This window comes from Leptonychotes weddellii, chromosome 6 (genome assembly GCF_054177405.1).
Source record: "Leptonychotes weddellii isolate Sample4059 chromosome 6, ASM5417740v2, whole genome shotgun sequence".
In the NCBI taxonomy this organism is placed as follows: Eukaryota; Metazoa; Chordata; class Mammalia; order Carnivora; family Phocidae; genus Leptonychotes; species Leptonychotes weddellii.
This window is the reverse complement of record NC_138374.1, coordinates 92067030-92085425: the sequence shown is the minus strand read 5'-3', so window position 1 is coordinate 92085425 and position 18396 is coordinate 92067030. Positions and strand designations below refer to the sequence as shown.

Genomic DNA, 18396 nt, shown 5'->3' with positions numbered 1-18396 from the left:
TCCACATTGGGCTAGGACTCAGGACTAAGGGTGTCCTGATTCTGATGCTAAGTCCACCTCCCACTGGCTATGGAATTTAGGCCATGACTTAATCTCTATAAAGATTAACCTGTATAGGAGAGTGAACGATAGTCCCTCTTTCACAGGGACAGAGCAATAAATAAGATAAAGCATATAAAGCGTTCAGCATAGAGCCTCTGCAAACGTTAGTTGTTGTAATTAAGGGTAGAAGGAAGATAATGAGAGAGTTGTATCCTTGAGGCCAAAGGAGAAGAAACTTTCAAGAAGAAAGCAAGTCCATAGAGTCAGATGATGCAGACAGATCAAATGAGATAGGGGATGAAAATAATGTGCATTTTCTATTCCTCTTGGCGTGATATGTTCCATAATTTCACCACACACTGCACAGCCTATAATATTACCGATACTGCCAATTTGCAGTATGTGATGGGAAGGGTACCTACTCACCCCTGCCTCAGCCCCTCCTGCGCACAACCAAACCACCCTGTGTGACAGTGCCCCCTGGTGGCCAGATCAAGAAAGACTTTTAGTCAACATCTTTACACTTCCTATGGTGTTTCCCTTAGAGCATCCGTCCAGCTAGATGGTTGGGCTTTGAATTAAATGTGCTAAAGACTCACTGGGTTTTATGTGATGTTCACGAATCCTTCAGGGCCAAGATTGCCATGCTCACCTGACAGATGAGGGATTTTCATAACCTTAAGTCTTAATTGTCATTACATATTTTTGGTGAAGTATTTCATGGTTTACATCACGGCCTCCAAGAAAGCTTCCCTAACCACACAAGTCTTCCAGATCACAGCAAAATCAGACTATGCAGCACTGTGTGTGTTCCTGTCTTCCCGCTCTCCCCTCGCATCCCATCCTCATTAGAAGTAGCTTTTGTGAGGCCTGAAGAGTAACTATCTTACCACCTTATTTCCAATAACTAGAATGGAGTTAAGTACATACCATACCCTAAATAATGTATTGATTAGGGGGAAAAAAGAAAAGAAAAGGGATGACTGGAGTGTTTCTTATATGTGCAGATTCCCCGTCCCTCTGCCCTTCGGATAGATCTACTAAGTCTAGGGTGGGTCCGGACCACCTGCTCTTCTAACAAGCACTCTAGGTAATTGCCAGTGGTCCCTGAACCACACCTTGAGAAATATTATCTACTCAGAAAACAACAACAACAAAAATTCTGTGGTCAAATAAGTTTGCAAGATACTATATAACATGACATCCCCTCTCTACCCCATGAGATCTGCAGTCGTGCCTCACATTAAAGGTTCTAACAGGTACTATGGTAAAGAAACTAGTGTAACTCCCCTTAACTCAGACTTTTCCCAAGCTTATTTGGCCATGAAACCTTTTTTTGGCAGATCTGGAGGGGCAAGTGTCCCAAGGAACACCATTTGGGAAACGCTGCCATGGAGGGTTCATGTACAGCTCAATTCATATCATCCCCAAGGAATCCCAGTCTGATTCGTTCTCACTCTGCCTTTATCTTTCTTCCATTTGTGAGCTGTAACAATCCCACTGGTGGCTATCCATAGCACACACACCCTAGAGCTGGCTAGAGATACACCGGTGTCAAGGAAAAAAAAGAAGAGGAAAAAGAAGAAAGAAAATCCAAATGTTTTGATTGAAGTTATAAGCACTAAAGGTCCAAGCCCTCTTACCACCTATTACGTAAGAGTGTTTTCAGGATCTCATTTGATTCTTGCAGGGAGTACATCAGGGACTGAGGTCATTCCCATTTTATAAATGAAGAATATGAGGCCCAGAGAAGGTGAGCAACTCACCCAGACCTGGAATGGAAACCAAAGTCTTCAGGATCCTATCCTAGTGCCCTTTCCACACACCAGGCATTCGTGATCCAGGCTAATCTGCTGATCTGGGCTCCTCAAAGACTGTTAGCTTGCAGTACCTCCTTTGAGTCAGAACCTTTTGAATACACTAAAGGGCTCTGCCCATAAGACTTCAGAGTACTCAGATGACTCCTTCAGATGTTCTATAGCAAGCCTCACCCACCTCCTTATCCTTGTCTAATTAAACCTAATTTTCTTCACTTACCCAAATAAAGAACCATTTCCACTCCATCTTGTTTCCTTCCTTTATTTAAATTACGATACTGCAATACCGTCATTTTCTATTTCTGTCATTATACATGCACTGCAATTTATGGGCATCAGAGAATAAACAGGCATTTATGAGCTAACCTGGGAACCTAACTTCTTTATATAACATTGGAAGTGGAATTCTACCCATTCCCCATTCCCACCCCCTACCCCCCAGTAGAAACAATCAACTAACAGAAGGACTTCGGGAAGTGGATTCATTTACACATTAGGAGCTGCCTAAAATCTCTTCTGGGGGTGCCCCCTTCACCTTTCATCATGCCAGTGGACCCATCTGCTGTCTCAGCACCAGCCCGGGAGACCAAGTGGGGGCGGTTAGAGTCCTGGTTTCACTAGGCAATCTCTTCAATGTATTTCCCAGTTTCCTGTTTTGTGCATTAGTCCAGCAGTAACACTACCTGCACCACCACCAAGCATGGGCTGGATGCTGAGCCATGCCTACTAAGCTGATTCTCCACGCCATTACTCAGGAAGGGAGAAAAGTGAAGGCCCCCAGAACTCCCCTTCATAGAGGATTGGAAAGTGGCCTTGAAAGGAGATGCTCCCAATGGGACAACACTGCCATCTCCTGGCCTGTCTGGGTACAGCATGTCTACTCCGTGGGGTCTGCTGGCCCTGACCATATTGATCTGCACTCTTTATTGACAGTAACTCCTTCCTGATCCTCTTCACCGCCCCCGGAATGATTTGGAAATTTTGTTAGCAGAGGACCTCCTCCAGCAAACGACTATGTTTTGCCCAGAGCTTTTCATTACTTAGACTTGTTTTTCTTCCTGCCCTGCTGTAGGTCTATTTGCATGTCTCCCCCGCCACGTATTCTCTTTTCCCACACCACACCTGCCGCTTGTCCTTCCTGACATCTCCTTGCTCACAATCCCTTGAGTCATTCTTACTCTTTCTCCCTGGCTCATTCAGCATGTTCCGGCTTTAATGATCCTTGAATCCCTGAGAATTCTAAGTTGAAAAGCAGAGCTTGTGATGTCATGTGACAAACATAAACTCTGGGGCCCTATTCCCAGAGGAAGCTGCTGTCAGGAACAACCAGCTTTAAAGTGTGCTATGAAAGGACCCTTCCCTTTACTACCCAGCCCCCTCAATTCCTGCTGATCCTTCCTCCTAAATATCTCCTTAATCTGTGCCCTCTCCCCTTTCCCACCATTTCTGCCACAGACCCAGGAGCTGTGGTCTACTGCAATAGCCCTTAACCTGTCTGGGTATCTCCACCCTCTCCCCAAAACTCCCCTCAGCAGCTCCCCACCATTCTCTAGCCTGCCACCAGACGGAGATTTCCAAAATGCAAGCCTGACGGCCAGCGTTACTGCAAGATTCAAACTGTGAGCGTCCTCTGCTGCCCAACTCGTCCATCCTGGCAGAGGTCCTCAGGGCTGGTTGCATGCTGGCTTTGAAAAGCTCTAAGGCACAGGACTCAGCTGAGACCCCTTGAGGCAGAGTCCCTGGAGGTGAAGCAGGTTCCATATACCTACAGCTGAGCTGATTCGGATGCACCGTGCGAGCCCAGAACGGTCCCTGCCCATCTCTCTGTCATGGCTCCCCACCAAGCACTCCTCATCCCACCAATAAACCATGTTCCTCCCTCACCCACGCCACACTCCGGCCTTTCCCATCTTTGCCACCACGTGCCCTTTCCCCGAGTAGCCCTCCCTCCCTGATAGACTCAGACTCTTCCTTCCGGACCTAGTGCTGACCATCACGTCCATGACGCTTGCCCACAGTGTCAGGCCACACCCCGGTTGATTCTCTTTCCCCGACGTGCTACCTGCTGTCACAGTTTGTGCCCACAGCTGTCCGTCCACACTGCATCCAAGGCCGCTCAAGGGCAGGGCCTGTGCTCTGTCCATGACTGCTTGGCTAGCATCTTGCGTGGAACAGAAAATGGCTCAGAACCTTCAGCAGTTGCTTGTGATGCTTCTGTCCTTGCCTCTGCCCTCCTGCCTGGCTCACAGCCCATCCCTTCTGTGACACCTGTTGTTCTCTTTGGTCTGTCCTCACAGGGAGGGACTGCCCCCACAGCTTCAAACCCCCGATGGCTCATAATCTGACTCCCAGGAAAGTGGTCCTCTGAAAAGCAGGTTTGTCCAGACACCCATCCCCGGGGCCTACACTCAGCTACCGGGGTGGGGGTTGCCAGAGCTGGTCCCCTTACAGTGAGGTCTGGCACAGACATTTAGGGCTGGAATGTTCTCCTCAGTCAGATAAATACCCTTTAAAAATGAGCTTCTCTCCTGGTTCCAAACCCCATTGTTCGCCGTCTCCCAAGTGTGAGACCCCAGGCCGACCAAATTCCATTACAATGCACAAACTGTACCTTCGAGTGCACTTAGGTTAAATTCAGAATTCAAGTGCACTCATGTGAGTTCAATAACACAAGGCACGTTTTTTTTTTAAATCAGGTGGTTTATTATTTTTTCTTTCTTGAATAGGAATTTAAGTTACTTTAATAATGATCACGGACTTCACTACAGAAAAACCTTCCAGAGTCACAGGAAAATAAGCCCCAGGGATCCGACTGGCCAAGTGCCCATTCAAACAGTACACCTCCATCTCGGAGCAGCTTCAGGAAACCTAAGGGTCCGACCATGTGGGGGGCCAGGGAAGGGAGCGGGGCTGAGGACTGGAGGGCATGAACGGGAGTCACAGAAGAGTCTTTGGGAGGAATCAATCATCAAAACAGTCAAATTATTTAAAGTTGAAATGAGTGAGAATTTATTCACAACATATGCAGATCTATGCAAGTGAATATGCAGATGGGTGGGAAGGGGGCCCTCGAGAAGAGCAGTTTAACACAGAAGCTTGGTTTCCAGTATGCTGGACACTGGTCCTAACTTAGCTAGACGGTAATCCATCTCGGTCCCTCATGGTTCTTCCTTTGTTCTTCCTCCTAACACTAGCATTTTTTAAACGGGGAAAGATTTATAGCTTTTTTTCTCAAAACCCAGTGGTTATGGGAGATAACAAGCATCAGACTTTAGCCCCTTTGCCATCAAAGCGAACCCTTCCTTGGTGCTTCTTTCTAAGGAAAAGATTTCTAGTAGCAGAGCTTTACATATATATATATACATATATATATATATATACCAATTTCCAGAGATTTCCAATTGGTGAAGTGCTAAATGATTATTTCTTTTCCCCCTCCCCGCCCAATCCTGTATATTTGTTACTGAAGATAGACTGAAAAACCTTGCAGTCAGGAGTCGTCTTTCTCATATTCTACCATTGGTTGATTTTCGGGACCCCAGTATATAGATGGGCAAAAACGCAGGTAACCAAGGGAAATAACCTGTATGGTCTGAAGCTTGGTCACGTGCTTTGTCCTGAAGGTTATCCAGCCATCTCAGAAACCAGAGGCCAGGAGCATCCCCCAAACTTCCATGAACCAGTCACCACCACCCACCCTGCCCCAAGCCTACACAGCCCCAACTCTGGGCCGGTCTTGTCTCGTGTGATGACTGCTCCGATAGGCCATCAGAACGTTCTCGAATTTTCTCCTAGTATCCACTTCTTTCTGTCCAGGACATGCTCCCCACTGTAGCCATGAGGGCGGATTTTCAACTCCACATAAGGAATGGAGAATTCATGTCCTTTCCACGGCTCCCAGTTCACCCCCTACCAAAAAAAAGTCAGCATCAAGAAGAGGCAACTTGGGAGGAAGGAGTGGTGGGTTATGGTACAAAGGAATGCTTCTTTGCCAGGAAAATCACTCCCTCTCTGCTTAGGGGAGAGAAAAAGTGAGACCAGCGGTGACCGGGGTCCTTATGATAAGGGAAGTAGGGCCGAAGCTAGAAACATGCGCCCTCTGCTGGGCAGCTGAGGTTTGACAGGCTGGTGACTTGGAAGACACCCCCCCCACCCCCATCCCCATCCCAGTGGTTGGAAGGATGGGGTGTGAGCCCAGGGCAACAGGGGAGACCACAGCAGCAGCAAAGCTAACACAGGGTCAGCCTGGCCAGCAACACGCACATTATCCTTGCCTCGCTCTTTTCCTTTCCAAAAAATTAAAGGCAAAAATAAACATATTAATTGGTCAATCGTGTAAAATCATTTTCAATTTAGACTGTTTAGATACTAGCTCTGGGGTAACAAATAGCCTGCTGAAAACTAAATTTCATTTTATGTCTTTTGACTGGTGAGCGCAATAATATTTAATTCACTTAATAACCTTGCAACCTGCAATAAAGAGCCCAAGTGACCAATTTTATATATTTTAATTTGTGAGGTAAATAATAAACAAGAAGCTAAATGCCTTGCAGACTGTGAAAAGCACATTAACCAGATGAATGTCTTTTATTAGCAAATATGGGGATGGTTTAGGGCATGCTGGCTGCTCATTTCAAATATTTGATCTCTGATCACAGGCTTCCCTGCGTCAGCCCACATGCTGCCACCATGATTCATGGACCCACCCTCCTTGGCCTCCCTGGGGGGAAATTTCTTCTTCCCTTTGAAACATCACATAAGGACTGGGAGTCCCCGCTGCCTGGTCAGGGCCAAAGTAATCAAACTGTACCCGGACTTGAGATGTGCTAATATTTCTGGTACTATCAGTGATGAGGTGAGTTCTGGGGAGTGGTGGCTTCCTGAAGGCTAGAATAGACCCAGGATGGGAAATCAGAAACCCAAGATGGGGAGGAGCTGGTGGAGGGGATGGATTCATGATGAGCAGGAATAAAGATGCCACGTTCAAGGAGCTGTGTGGGAGCAGCCAGGAGATGCCCCACAGCTGGCAAGGAGTCAAGATGATGCCCACAGGTCAGAGACGTTTGAGAAATCATCGGTAGCAAAGTTTCAGAGCAAGGAAGGGGAGAGGAGCCATCGAGAACTCTCAGCCCTGTGTGTACCTCCTGAAATAGCGCTTAGCATAACACTCTGGGTAGACCCTGAGCGGCTTTGGAGAAAGTGGATCCAAAGGTGGGTCTGATCAAAGGCAGAAAAGACTTTGTTTTCCTGGTGATCAAAGGCTTTGAGAGAAATAGCTCTGGTTTCATTGGGAGATCAACTAGAAGGAATTATGAAGTGTCTGTTATGAATGGAATGTTTGCACACCACCCCCAATGTATATGTTGAAACCCTAACCCCCAGTGTGATAGCAGCTGGGGGTGGGACCTTGGGGAGGTAATTAGGGTTAGTGAGATCATAAGGGTGGGTCCCCCAAGATGGGATTAGTGCCTTTTTTTTAAAGATTTTATTTAATTTGTTTATTAATTATTTATTTATTTATTCATTGAGAGAGAGGGAGAATGAGCAGGAGGAGGAGCAGAGGGAGAGGGAGAATCTCAAGCAGACTCCGTGCTGAGTGCACAGAGCCCAACACGGGGTTCAATCTCACGACCCCGAGATTATGACCTGAGCTGAAACCAAGAGTCGGACACACAACTAACTGAGCCACCCAGGCGCCCCGGGATCAGTACCATTATAAGAAAAGCAAAAGAGACCAGAGCTCTCTCTCTCTCTCCACTACATGAGGACACAGTGAAAAGGCCGCCATCCACAAGACAGAAAGAGAGCTTCCAACAGGAACTGAATCTGCTGATAACTTGATCCTGGACCTCCTAGCCTCCAGAACTATGAGAAATAAATGTGTGTTGTTCAAGTCAGCCAATCTATGGTATTTCGTTACTAAGACAGTGTCCATATGTGAACCAGTAAATGGAGATGGTGCAGAATCCATGTTATCTGTCTCTATCCAGCAGTGGACAGCCTGAGTTCCCACCCACCTAAGCTAAGTAAGTGTGCAGTCCTGGTGGGAATGCAGGCGGGGGGGAATGGGGCTGCAGCAGATGGGCAGGGAAGACCTTGACCTCAAGGCCATAGAACCTGGAGAAGAAGCCCTCCTGTCCTGACTGGAGGCATCAGAAGGAGAGGGGTAGCCAAACCAGCTTGGAGAGCGTCCCCTGAAAGCTTTGAGCAGACGTGGGACAGAAAATTTCACCTGTCACGTACCTCACTGTGTTTGGTCTCCCCGTATCTGCCATTGGGGTTGGCCAGGTGGCAGTTCTTGTACCACCAGCCACCATGATGGGTCAGGGCACAGTTGCTAAGGGCAATATCATTGTCTCTGTCAAAAGTTGTGAACTTCCATCCATTGTGGTAAGTAAGAGCATCCCCTGCGGGAGAGGAAAGATGAGAGGTGAGCGTCTAAGTTTTGCCACTGAGATGGTGATTGTGCTCTGGACTCAGCAGAACAATCTTTGGGCATGAAAATGCCAAGGATCTGGCCAGTTACGTCACAGGGAATCACTCGTCTCTCAAAACAGCCAAGATGAGAACATGATACAGATGAACAGATTCTCCTTCCCGGCCTGTCACCCAAACTTCGGGCCTGTCTCTCCAATAGCCTGAAAAGCCCTGACAGCATTCTCACTTTGAGGCCTTGCAGTCGTGTGAAGTAACCAAATATCCAAAACCAAACCCATCGGCTCTCCTCACAGTACCTGACCACCCCTCGCACGAGGTAACCCCTTGCCCATCTTCCCTGTCTTTGCTCAACCATCCTCCCAGCCACCCCGCCTGGACCCCCGAGACACATCTGACAAACCCGTTGTACCCCTTTATGGAGTCCTTCCTCCTGCAGATCACTCACAGATGCCCTCACCCCAGCCTATGCTCCTCTCTGCACCTGTCTCAACACAACAGCCCTCCCGGACTTCCCTGAAGCACACGCACCCACTTCCACGCTCTCAGACTCAATGTCCTTCTTCCCAGCACCTGGAGGGAACTGGTCCTCCTTGCTTGGCTCTGCAGGCCTAGGGCTTGGCTGTAGCCTTCGCACAATCTCTGAGCCCACTGTCCCCACAGGCACGCGCTGCTTGTGCAGTGGACGGATCTGCCCCCATGCTTCTGCTCCCGGAGTCTCTCTGCCCACCTCGGTCCAAATCCTAACCGTTCCTCAAAGGCCAGCTGGGCCCCAGTCCTGAGGAAGCACCAGTCTCCTTAATAATCCTCGCACACACACTCCTCGCACACACACTCCTCGCACACACACTTGAGTTTCCTGAGCCTTCCTGGCACATAGGTACGGTTTGAGCTTCATGACATCCTGTCTGGAAATCCACTCACATCATTTGACCTGTATCTCTCCTATTTCCCCACCGTCCTTGTCATCTTTTTATCAGTTTATTTCTTAATTCACTCATAAGAGGCGATAATCCCAAGCTAAATCAAGTCATGTTCCTACAATAACACTTAGTTTTCTTCGGATCTCTGAGCTACCGACTCTCTTCACCCTGGGTACCCTCCTCTGACTCCCTCATGATAGCCTACGAGGTGGGGCGGGCAGCTCTCAGTCCCAGGAGGAAACGGACTCACAAAGGTTAGACTCTGGGGACTTGTCAATGCCCCACTGGCCACAAACAGCAGGGCCAGGGGACTCAAACCTCAGGCCTCAGATTCCAAGTCCAGGGCTCTTCCCTCTGGTGGCTTCCCCCTTTCCACAGGTGAGTTATGCTAACAAGAGCAAGCCAGCTCTGGTTCTACAAGTGTGGTCCCTGGACCAGCAGCAGCAGCAGCAGCTAAGAACTTGTGAGGAATGCACGTTCTCGGGCCCCACCCCAGATCTACAGAAGCAGAAACCCCCAAGGTAGTACCCACCTGCAATCTGTGTTTTCACAAGTCCTTGGGATGACAAGCCCCTGAGGTGCAAGCTGAAGTCGGAGAACTGTAGTCTGCAACTTCATTTATTCAGGAAACCTCAGACCCCCCTCCCCCTGCCCGCCAGGGCCCAGCACTAGGCTAGGCTCTGGGAATACAGACAGAGGGGGCCCCTGCTCTCAAGGACTTCGCTGGGGGTGGTATGGAAAGAGCTATGGAAAGAGTTAACATGTTGCGAAAAGGGAAGGTCCCAGATTGTCCCTCTGACCTGGCAGCTCAAACAATGGGTCCTGCCCCGCCTTACCCAGCAAATGGGGGGGAGGCAGGGCAGCAGGTGGGGGGAGGCAAGGCAGCCACTCCTGCTGAGACAGCCGACGGGCTCCACCCCCATTCGTTTCCTCCAGTCGAGGAAAGGCATACGGTGGCTCTCACAGGCATCTCCTCTCCCCTTCAGCTTTCTGGCAGTTAACTACAGTTTAAAATAACACGCCATGGCCCCCTGGTGACCCTTCTAATGAGCACAGCTTACCTAACTTGCATCTAAAGTTCCCAGAGCTGTTTTCTAAGAGTGTGTGCAAAGGCTCTTTCTTTAACGATTTGTCTGTGGTTCTCTAACCTTGGGCGCTGGGATCACGAGAAGTGAAGCAGGTTCCGGGCTAAGTGTGGCAGTTTATTCCACAGACGGATTTTCTCGCTTCCAGAAACTGAAGGCGTGCTGACGTTCAGAGCACAGACAGTGGGTGTACCCATGAATCAAAAAATCACTTTTCTCTGGTTGTCAGGCCCCCAGCCAACTCGGCATTCTGATTTATTAAGCTTATCTCCCTAAGTAAGATAGAGTAGAAAAGCCGGTGGTGGTCAGACCCTCTCTCTTTTCTCAGGGTTGTAGGAGAAAACCCTGGATGAGAAATGAGCACCCCTAACTTCTGGTATAACGGCTTTGGGTGGGCAACTGGCTCTCCTCGGCTAGTGGATTGGAGGGGTTGGCGGCAGGCCCAGAAAAGCCCAGGGTGGGGCCACTGAGCTGCTCATCTCCTATTTCATCTACCACTACTCCACCATCACCTCCTGAGGCAGGAAGGCAGGCCCAGGTGGCTGAGCCACCTCAGACCCGAGGGAGCCATCCACATCATATCCCCCAGGAGTCACAAAGGACCATGTGTCTGGACCGTGAACCCTGGGACCAGGAACGGACCAATGGAAGAGTGATGTGCGCCATTTGGGGCTTTCCCTCTTGTCCATGGACCCAACAATTTTTTTCCCCTTCCTTTTAAGCACCAGTATTTAAAAATCCATTTCAAAGCGAGAAAGGCACTTTTGCGTAGAGCAGTCCTTCGCTGTGGATATTTGGCCTCCCTGGCCCCAGCCCACCAAACACTGGTGGAGTTCCTCAGTTGCGCTTCCAAGTGTCCCCAGGGTGTGGATCCGGCCCTGGTTGGGCGTCACTGAGTCTCCTGGAGGTGGGCCTTGAAACCAGCTGTAAATGGTCGGTTAGCCCATAGAAGCCACTCTGCACCACTCCAAATAGCTGTTTATGTTTTCATGATAACTTCTCAAGAGATGAATAGCGTCTTGAAGGTAGAGCTCATTTGATGTCCTCCCTGCCCCACTCCAAGATTCAGAATCAGAAACTAAATTTACCCAGCACTGCCTTGCTGGGGTTTCTTCATGAGGAACCAGAAGCTTCCTAAATTGCAAAACCCTCCTGGGGACCAATCAGCATATATAAGGAAAGCTAAAATGCCACGAAGCCCACCATGCAATGTCAGAGTTTCCCAGTAGGAACGCCAGCACATACGGGGAGACCAGATCGCTGGCTAGATGTGGTGTGATCTGAAGGTCTCCCGAGGCTTCCTATGAAAAAACACATGCTCCACTGACCAGCACTGTGGGCCTGAACAACCTCAGAATGGGAATTATCCCCTAATCACGGTTAAAATGCAAATAGAGTCCCTGGGAGGAGAATCCCATTAATTAGTGAATACATTGACTTCTTTTCCCTCATTTTCCCATTAGCATCAGTTCATTTCCCGGTTATTTTAAGACTGGCCTCAGAACAGGTACATGCGCACGAGAGAAGAGAGGAGGATGGGTGGCCCTAGCGGGTCCCCTGCCAGCAGGCCGGGAGGTCCCTGGGCTTCAGGGAGAGAGGCAGGACATTGTCTCTTGTCCCCATGTCACCAAGCTCACGCCTTCACTGACCCCGATGCAAGCTATCTGGGTCTCAGGGACTATCCTTTACAATATAGAACATCTGTAAGACTGCACAGAAAGCTCTTGCTAGCAACATCATGTGTGAAACTCACCTACCCTGCCGGGCTCCATGCTAAGCACTGTGAAACGAGCAAATGCAAAATTCATGTAATTTTTTTTTAAACAACTAAATTATAAGACCTACAAGAAACTGCCTTAGCAGTTGGCCACTTCGGATCATGGCCCCAGACACTAAGAGGCATCTGTTCATAGTCCTCTGCCATAAGGGGGTCCTAGAGTGGCCTCAGGCTTCATGAGCCCACCCCACTTTCCTTGCCTCTGCTCAGTCCTTGCTCACCGTGGACTCCCCCAGGCCTGGGGACCCCTTCCTTGTTTCCCATCTGAGGCTCACCCTTGCAGACCCAGCTCCAGCCCACTGCCCTGCGGGGAGCTTCCTTCAACAGCCTCAGGCCTCAATGTCGCCACCTTCTCAAACCCTATAGCTCTTCATTCTCCTCACCCCTTATGTGGCTCTTTGCAAAAGTCACTCTCTATTATGACTTATCTGCTTACATGGCAGACAAGGGGAGAGACCACGGCCCATACAGTCAGCGGATCCGGCTGGTAACACATTCCTGCATAGTTACCCCCAAGTCAAAAACACGCAGAATCAAACAACACACTTACTTGTTAGGGTTTAAAAACTATAAATCCAGGCGTAAGATATGATATTAAAACAGTAACTACCCCGTCCGTCTGAAACAGAATATCCAATGGTATAATCCCAGTGTTTCAGTCACGTTGCTTGGTTTTGTTCTCTTCTTTCACAACTGAACACACCGTCAACCAGCTTGAGTGCACTGAGCCGCTAATCGAGGTTAGATATTCTCTGCTTTCAGCTGAACGGCTCATCTCTGGGTCCTCACACTCTGCACAGAGTTAATGAGACCTACGCTGCTTGTTGTTTGAATCAGAACTTTCATTTTTCCCTTTACTTATGGCAAAGCGCTGCAAAATATTTAAATAATCACACACACACACACACTCCTGGGCAAGGCCTGCAGGCACGTGGCTGGAGCCCAGGACAGGTGGGCAGGCACCATGAATCACTCCGGATGCAGGCTCCTTGGCTGATGCACAACAGCCGGAACCAGGGAAGCGTAAGAAGAGCGTTTTTACGGGTGGGGGGTGGGGATCAACGCATAACGTACAAAAGTTCCAACTTGAAGACTGTCAAGGGCTGCTTTCACACTTCTGGTGGGCCCCCGCCCCCTGCAGGGAGCAGGGCCTGGGCCATCAGTGAGGACAGGTCCCCTCCACGGAGCAACAGGCCATCCCCCGCCCCCCTCACCCCCAGTCCGCGGCATGCGGCAGTCCGATCCGCAGACACACAGGGAGCCAGAGATCCCAGCCGGGAGGAAATGTGTTCTCATTCTCCTACCTGCTGTGCCTCTGTATTTCCCAACTGTGAGCCTGTACCGCTCCTTGCTGGAGGCCACCTGGAAGGAATCATACACAGCATAGGCAGATTCGTTCGCAGTCTGCAGGTCCACTCTCACCTCGTAGCGGGTAGGGGTGCCAGCAGTGAGATTGTGTAGCTTGTCAAGTCCTGAAATAAGGAAGGGAATTCCAATAACCGGTCGACTGGTGTGTGTAGGCACACGCCACTAGCATCTGCGATTTCCAGCACCGAAAGTCACCGTGGCCTTTGCCTCCTCTGCTAATGGGGGCTCTCCTCACACTGTCTCTGTTGGGGGGGGTGCCCGTTTTCTCATCCTATTATTTCTTTGGCACGGCCATGTTTATGAGTGTGGAAACCGTGTCCTCTGGGAAGGGGCCATGCAGGGCAATGGGGCAGTGAACCTGCCCTCGACTCCTTCTGTCCAAAGCGGAAGCCCCTCCCCCTCTCACCCCCATATCTCGCCAAGGAGAAGAGGACATCAGCCACCACTCCGAGGTCTCTGAAGGAATTCTGCACCGTGCGCAGACCACAACCATCATCCACTCTATCAGACAATGAGTCTCCAGATTATGCTTTTTTAATTCTTCGTTTCCCTATGGATGCTTTTGGCTATTTTACTCTTCATGAATATCTGCTCCCGATTAGAACAGAAGGAAAAGGAAAACACCATCCCCATGATGGCTGGCATTACTAGAAGAGCTGCAAAGGGATTCCGGACATGACCTCCTAGGAAGAGCCCTGAACCCCAATGGGTCAACTACTTTTCTAAGACGTGCCAGCTCCAGGTGGATCCTGTGGGGCACACATACAGCATGAAGACCCCCTGTGATGGGCCCACCCTGTCACAAGCCCAGCACATGGCCCCCATGAGAACCTTCCCAGCAACATGGCCCCACCAACACCCTGGTGGGCTGGCTCCTCAGAGTGTCCTGTCCCTGCCACTGGGACGTCTTCCTGAATGTGGGGAGCCTTCTCAAGCTGCCCAGGCAGCCTCTGAGGATGAAATAGCCCCTCTCCCACAGCCCTCCTGGAATCTCAGAGATCATACCAAGCCAGAACTCCTTCATGGGATCCCCAAAGCCTTCCACGTAGGTCCGCCAGCGCTTGAAGAAGTCCAGCTGCCCAGTGTTACGTCTCTGGAAGACCTGCAAAGGAGATGGACCTTTCACTCTGACACACTTGAACAGACATGACTGAGTGAAAGAGCACAGTAGCCTGGACTGGGGGCTGCTCTGAGGTTAGACAGAAGCAGAGAGAAGGTCAAACTGACCGATGTGGTGACAGACTGAAAGTGGGACTGAAAGAGAGGGCGAGGTCGGGAGCGATTCTTGTGATTTGGGTTTGCGGCACTGGATGGCTGTTCACTCGGCTCTTCACTGAGACGGGGGCTCTGAGAGAAGGCAGGGGCTGCCGGTGTGAGCTCACCTGGGACAAGGGAAGTGTGAGTCACTCCTGAGGTCCCCTGGCCAATGAAGATGCCATAGCAGCAGCTGAGCATAAGGGCTAGGGTTCTGAAGAGAGATCTGGGCCAGACTTGCAAAGGTAAGGGTGTGTCTGAGACGATGCTCAGTGTTTGCCCATTTCAGTCTCCTGTCCCCAGGAACACAGGCAGGAATGCTTCTTTTTCGGGCTCCCTGGCAGTTAAGCTGGAGCCAAAGGGCTGTAAGTGGGAGTGCAGGAGGGCCGGGGGGCTCTCTCTCTCCATGCTTTGTCTTCCACTGCCCTGTGCCTCGGGGCCTTGGTGAAGGCCACGTGTCCACAGGGCACAGCCACGAGTTGGAATCAGCCCGAATCCCTGAGTCACCACTGAGAAGTGATGCCAAACCCACAGAAGGCTTTGCACACATGAGAAGAGACTGTTCATGTCTTCAGTCATTTTGGGGTTTGGTGTTGGCATGTTACCACTGTGCAGCCCACTCCATCCTAAGGAATGTAGAAAGCCACTGGGACACAGAGAGTAAAGCGAAGCCACTGGAGAGGATGAGACCACCTGGGAAGAGAGTGGGAACTAAAAAGAGAAAATGGCCTAGAATCAAGACTCAGGGACCTGCACTATACAACAGCCAGGTGCAGAAGGATGTGCTCATGAAGGAGAAAGAGGAGGACCTGGGCATGTAGGAGGACAACCAGGAAAAGACCATAAAGAGAAAGGTGTGGCCAATAGCGTCAAAGACAGGTCAGCATCAAGGAACACAAGGTGTAAGGAATGTGTCCATAGAATTTAGTGACACGGAAGTCACGAGTGACTCCAGCAAAGGCTGCGTTGGAGAGAGACGGGGGCAGAAGCCAACATGGAATGGCCTGAAGAGTGAGTGAGAAGTGAGAAAACAGACACAGACTTGGGTACCACTATTTCATGAAAGTATGCACTGCTTCCTTTTCAAAAGCTCCTCTATTTGGGGAAGGAAGGCAGTGCCAGTCAGAGTAAATTGGATTCTTTCACATGAAGTAAACCTGAAGAGCACCTACAAGCTAAACACACCTGTGTATACTACTGGAATGGATAGTAATGGCTGTCATTCCCCATGACCTTGAAAGCCACACTAAACACCGTCCTGGCTAATCACAGAAATGACTCTGGGATTCTGGAAGGCTGGGATGGCATCTTTGTCTCTACTTTCCTTGGTACTCGTTCAATGCAGAAGGCCCACCACAAAACCCCATCTCCCTCCTTTCTACCATGCTTCACAGCAGGTGCCTTGAAGTAAAACACGTTATCTCAAATTTGGTAAGGTAAACCTCCCAATATTTGTGTGTTCTTTCTATTTTTTCTGGGAAGAGACAGGGAGGGAGGGGAGAACAGGTTGCCTGCAACAGTGCTGAGAGCCTCACATGGGAGCTCACATGTCACTCCTTTTGAAGCACCAACCCACCTTTGCTGGCCCAGGAAGCCCTGGACTGGGGCATCGATCTACAGCGGGTGGGGAGAGCCCGGGGCTCTAAGGCTGACCGGGGCCACTTGCCTGGCCAGTGGCTGGTGAGCCAGTCATCTCTGTTACTGAGCCTCTGTCAGCTGCGTGACACATGGGGTTAGAAGCAGGAAGGAAGCGTCCATCTCAGAGGTGCTAGGAGAACTCAAGGAGAGGGTAAGTGTAAAAATGTTCTCCAAAGCTACCGAGCTGCCAAGCAGAACTGAGGGAATGATCAGGCAAATCATTCCATACTGCATTAACATTGTGGTTTCTTTCCCCTTTGTCCTTCATTTCAGAGACTCTCACTCCTCTCTTGGCTTCCTTCATTTCTTCGTTGGCTTATCCACTCATGTAACCACTGTTAATTGAGCAGCGTGTTCAGTGCCGGCTACAGGGCAAGGACTTATGATGCCATTTTACAGACGGGAAAGTTCAAGTAATCGCTTGATTAGCCAGATTAAATCATAGTCCGCTGATTATCTAGTGGCGGATGCAAGGATAAAACACAGATCTCTTCACCTTTTCATCAGAAAGTTTGAAAATACCAGTTTCACTGAGTTTATTTTCCAAAACCCATTTCTTTCGATTCTAGGGTTAACTGTTCATTTCCTAGCATACTGCCCATTCCGGTCCCTTCCCCGGGACTCTTCCTGTGCCGCGGACAGTGGGATCCCAGGGCAGACGCCATACCAGTGTTCCTCATACATCAAGTCCAATTACATTCGCACTAACATAATTAGTTACGGTACAAGGTCAGCCTCAAATCTGATCCTGTCCTCCTGGGACAGGCGCATTACAAAGGCATTCTCCAATCAATGAACAGAGTGCCCAAGCATGGTAGGGGTTTGTCCACCTGATTTTTTTTTAAAGATTTATTTATTTATTTTGGAGAGAGTGCACAAGCAGGGTGAGGGGCAGAGGGAGAGGGAGAAGCAGACTCCCCGCTGAGCACAGAGCCTGACATGAGGCTCGATCCCAGGACCCCCAGATCATGACCTGAGCTGAAACCAAGAGTCTGAAGCTTAACTGAATGAGCCACCCAGGTGCCCCTCCCTGATTTTTTTTTAAATGCTTCAGCTCAGCTAGGAAAACTCTGAACAATGGTTCTGATGCTCTCTGCATCACTACTGAGACCCAGCTCCACACTTACTAGCTGTGTCCTTGGGCACGTTAGTTAACCTTGACAAGCCTTGCTTTTCTAAACTATGAGATCAAGAGGTTAATAGCCCATTTGTCATGCTCTTAAATCCAGGCTTTAGCAAGATCATTAATCATGATAAATCATAAAAGTGTGAAGGCCAGAGACTGGCACATTCACATATAATAAGTTATTATTATATCTCAATAAATGTTAGTTTGCATTTTATTATGTCAGATTCCAAATGAACTGACCCACCGTGACCATCTGTACCTCTCGATCAGGGAGCCTGATTTGACTACCTCGGAATCTAGCCCATTCCCATTCTATGGGGTGAAAACACCTTATAATGAATTGTTTGGGGTAACAGAAGCCCCTTAGCAGGTCCGTCTGAAGGAGGGCAGAGTTCTACACTCCAGAGCTGTCACTGCACTCTAGAACTTACTCAGTGGTCTGACTGATTCCCTGGGGAGAAAAAAAATGAAAATGTCATTTAAATGCCTGTGGAAAGAACTTCTAATGCAGTCCTTAAGGCTTGCAAGACGGAAAACAAAGATGGAAATGCTTGAGGCACAGAAGTGTTCCCGTCTGGTCCTCAATCCAGCCAGCCTCCTGTGAGACCAATTACCTCAGGGTAGGGTTTTTCTGGCCTCTTAATCACATTGGGCTCCTGCCACCCCATGGAGAAAAATTTCCTTAAAAGGATTTTGGAAGCTCCATTTAAAAGAGCAATGTACTGGGGCGCCTGGGTGACTCAGTCAAGTGTCTGACTCTTGGTTTCGGCTCAGGTCATGATCTCAGGGTTGTGAGACTGAGCCCCTCTCGTGGGACTCAGTGCTCAGCGGGGTGTCTGCTTAAGATTCTCCCCCTCTGCCCCTCCCCCCACTCATGTGCTCTCTCTCTCTCTCTTTAAATAAATAAAATCTTTTTAGAAAATAAAAG

General features: G+C 49.5%; 1 protein-coding gene across 1 annotated transcript in view; it reads right to left on the bottom strand.

Moving 5' to 3' along the window:
• Positions 1 to 4560: 4560 nt before the first annotated feature.
• The window catches only part of TNN (tenascin N), a 36343-nt gene continuing 22507 nt past the window's right edge, over positions 4561 to 18396 (bottom strand). The window contains exons 11-14 of the mRNA XM_081823188.1: positions 14453 to 14549; positions 13384 to 13551; positions 8103 to 8266; positions 4561 to 5768 (exon numbers count right to left, since the gene is read on the bottom strand). Coding sequence (XP_081679314.1) covers positions 5628 to 5768; positions 8103 to 8266; positions 13384 to 13551; positions 14453 to 14549 — 570 coding nt within the window. The 3' untranslated portion in view covers positions 4561 to 5627. The remainder of the gene's footprint in view (positions 5769 to 8102; positions 8267 to 13383; positions 13552 to 14452; positions 14550 to 18396) is intronic.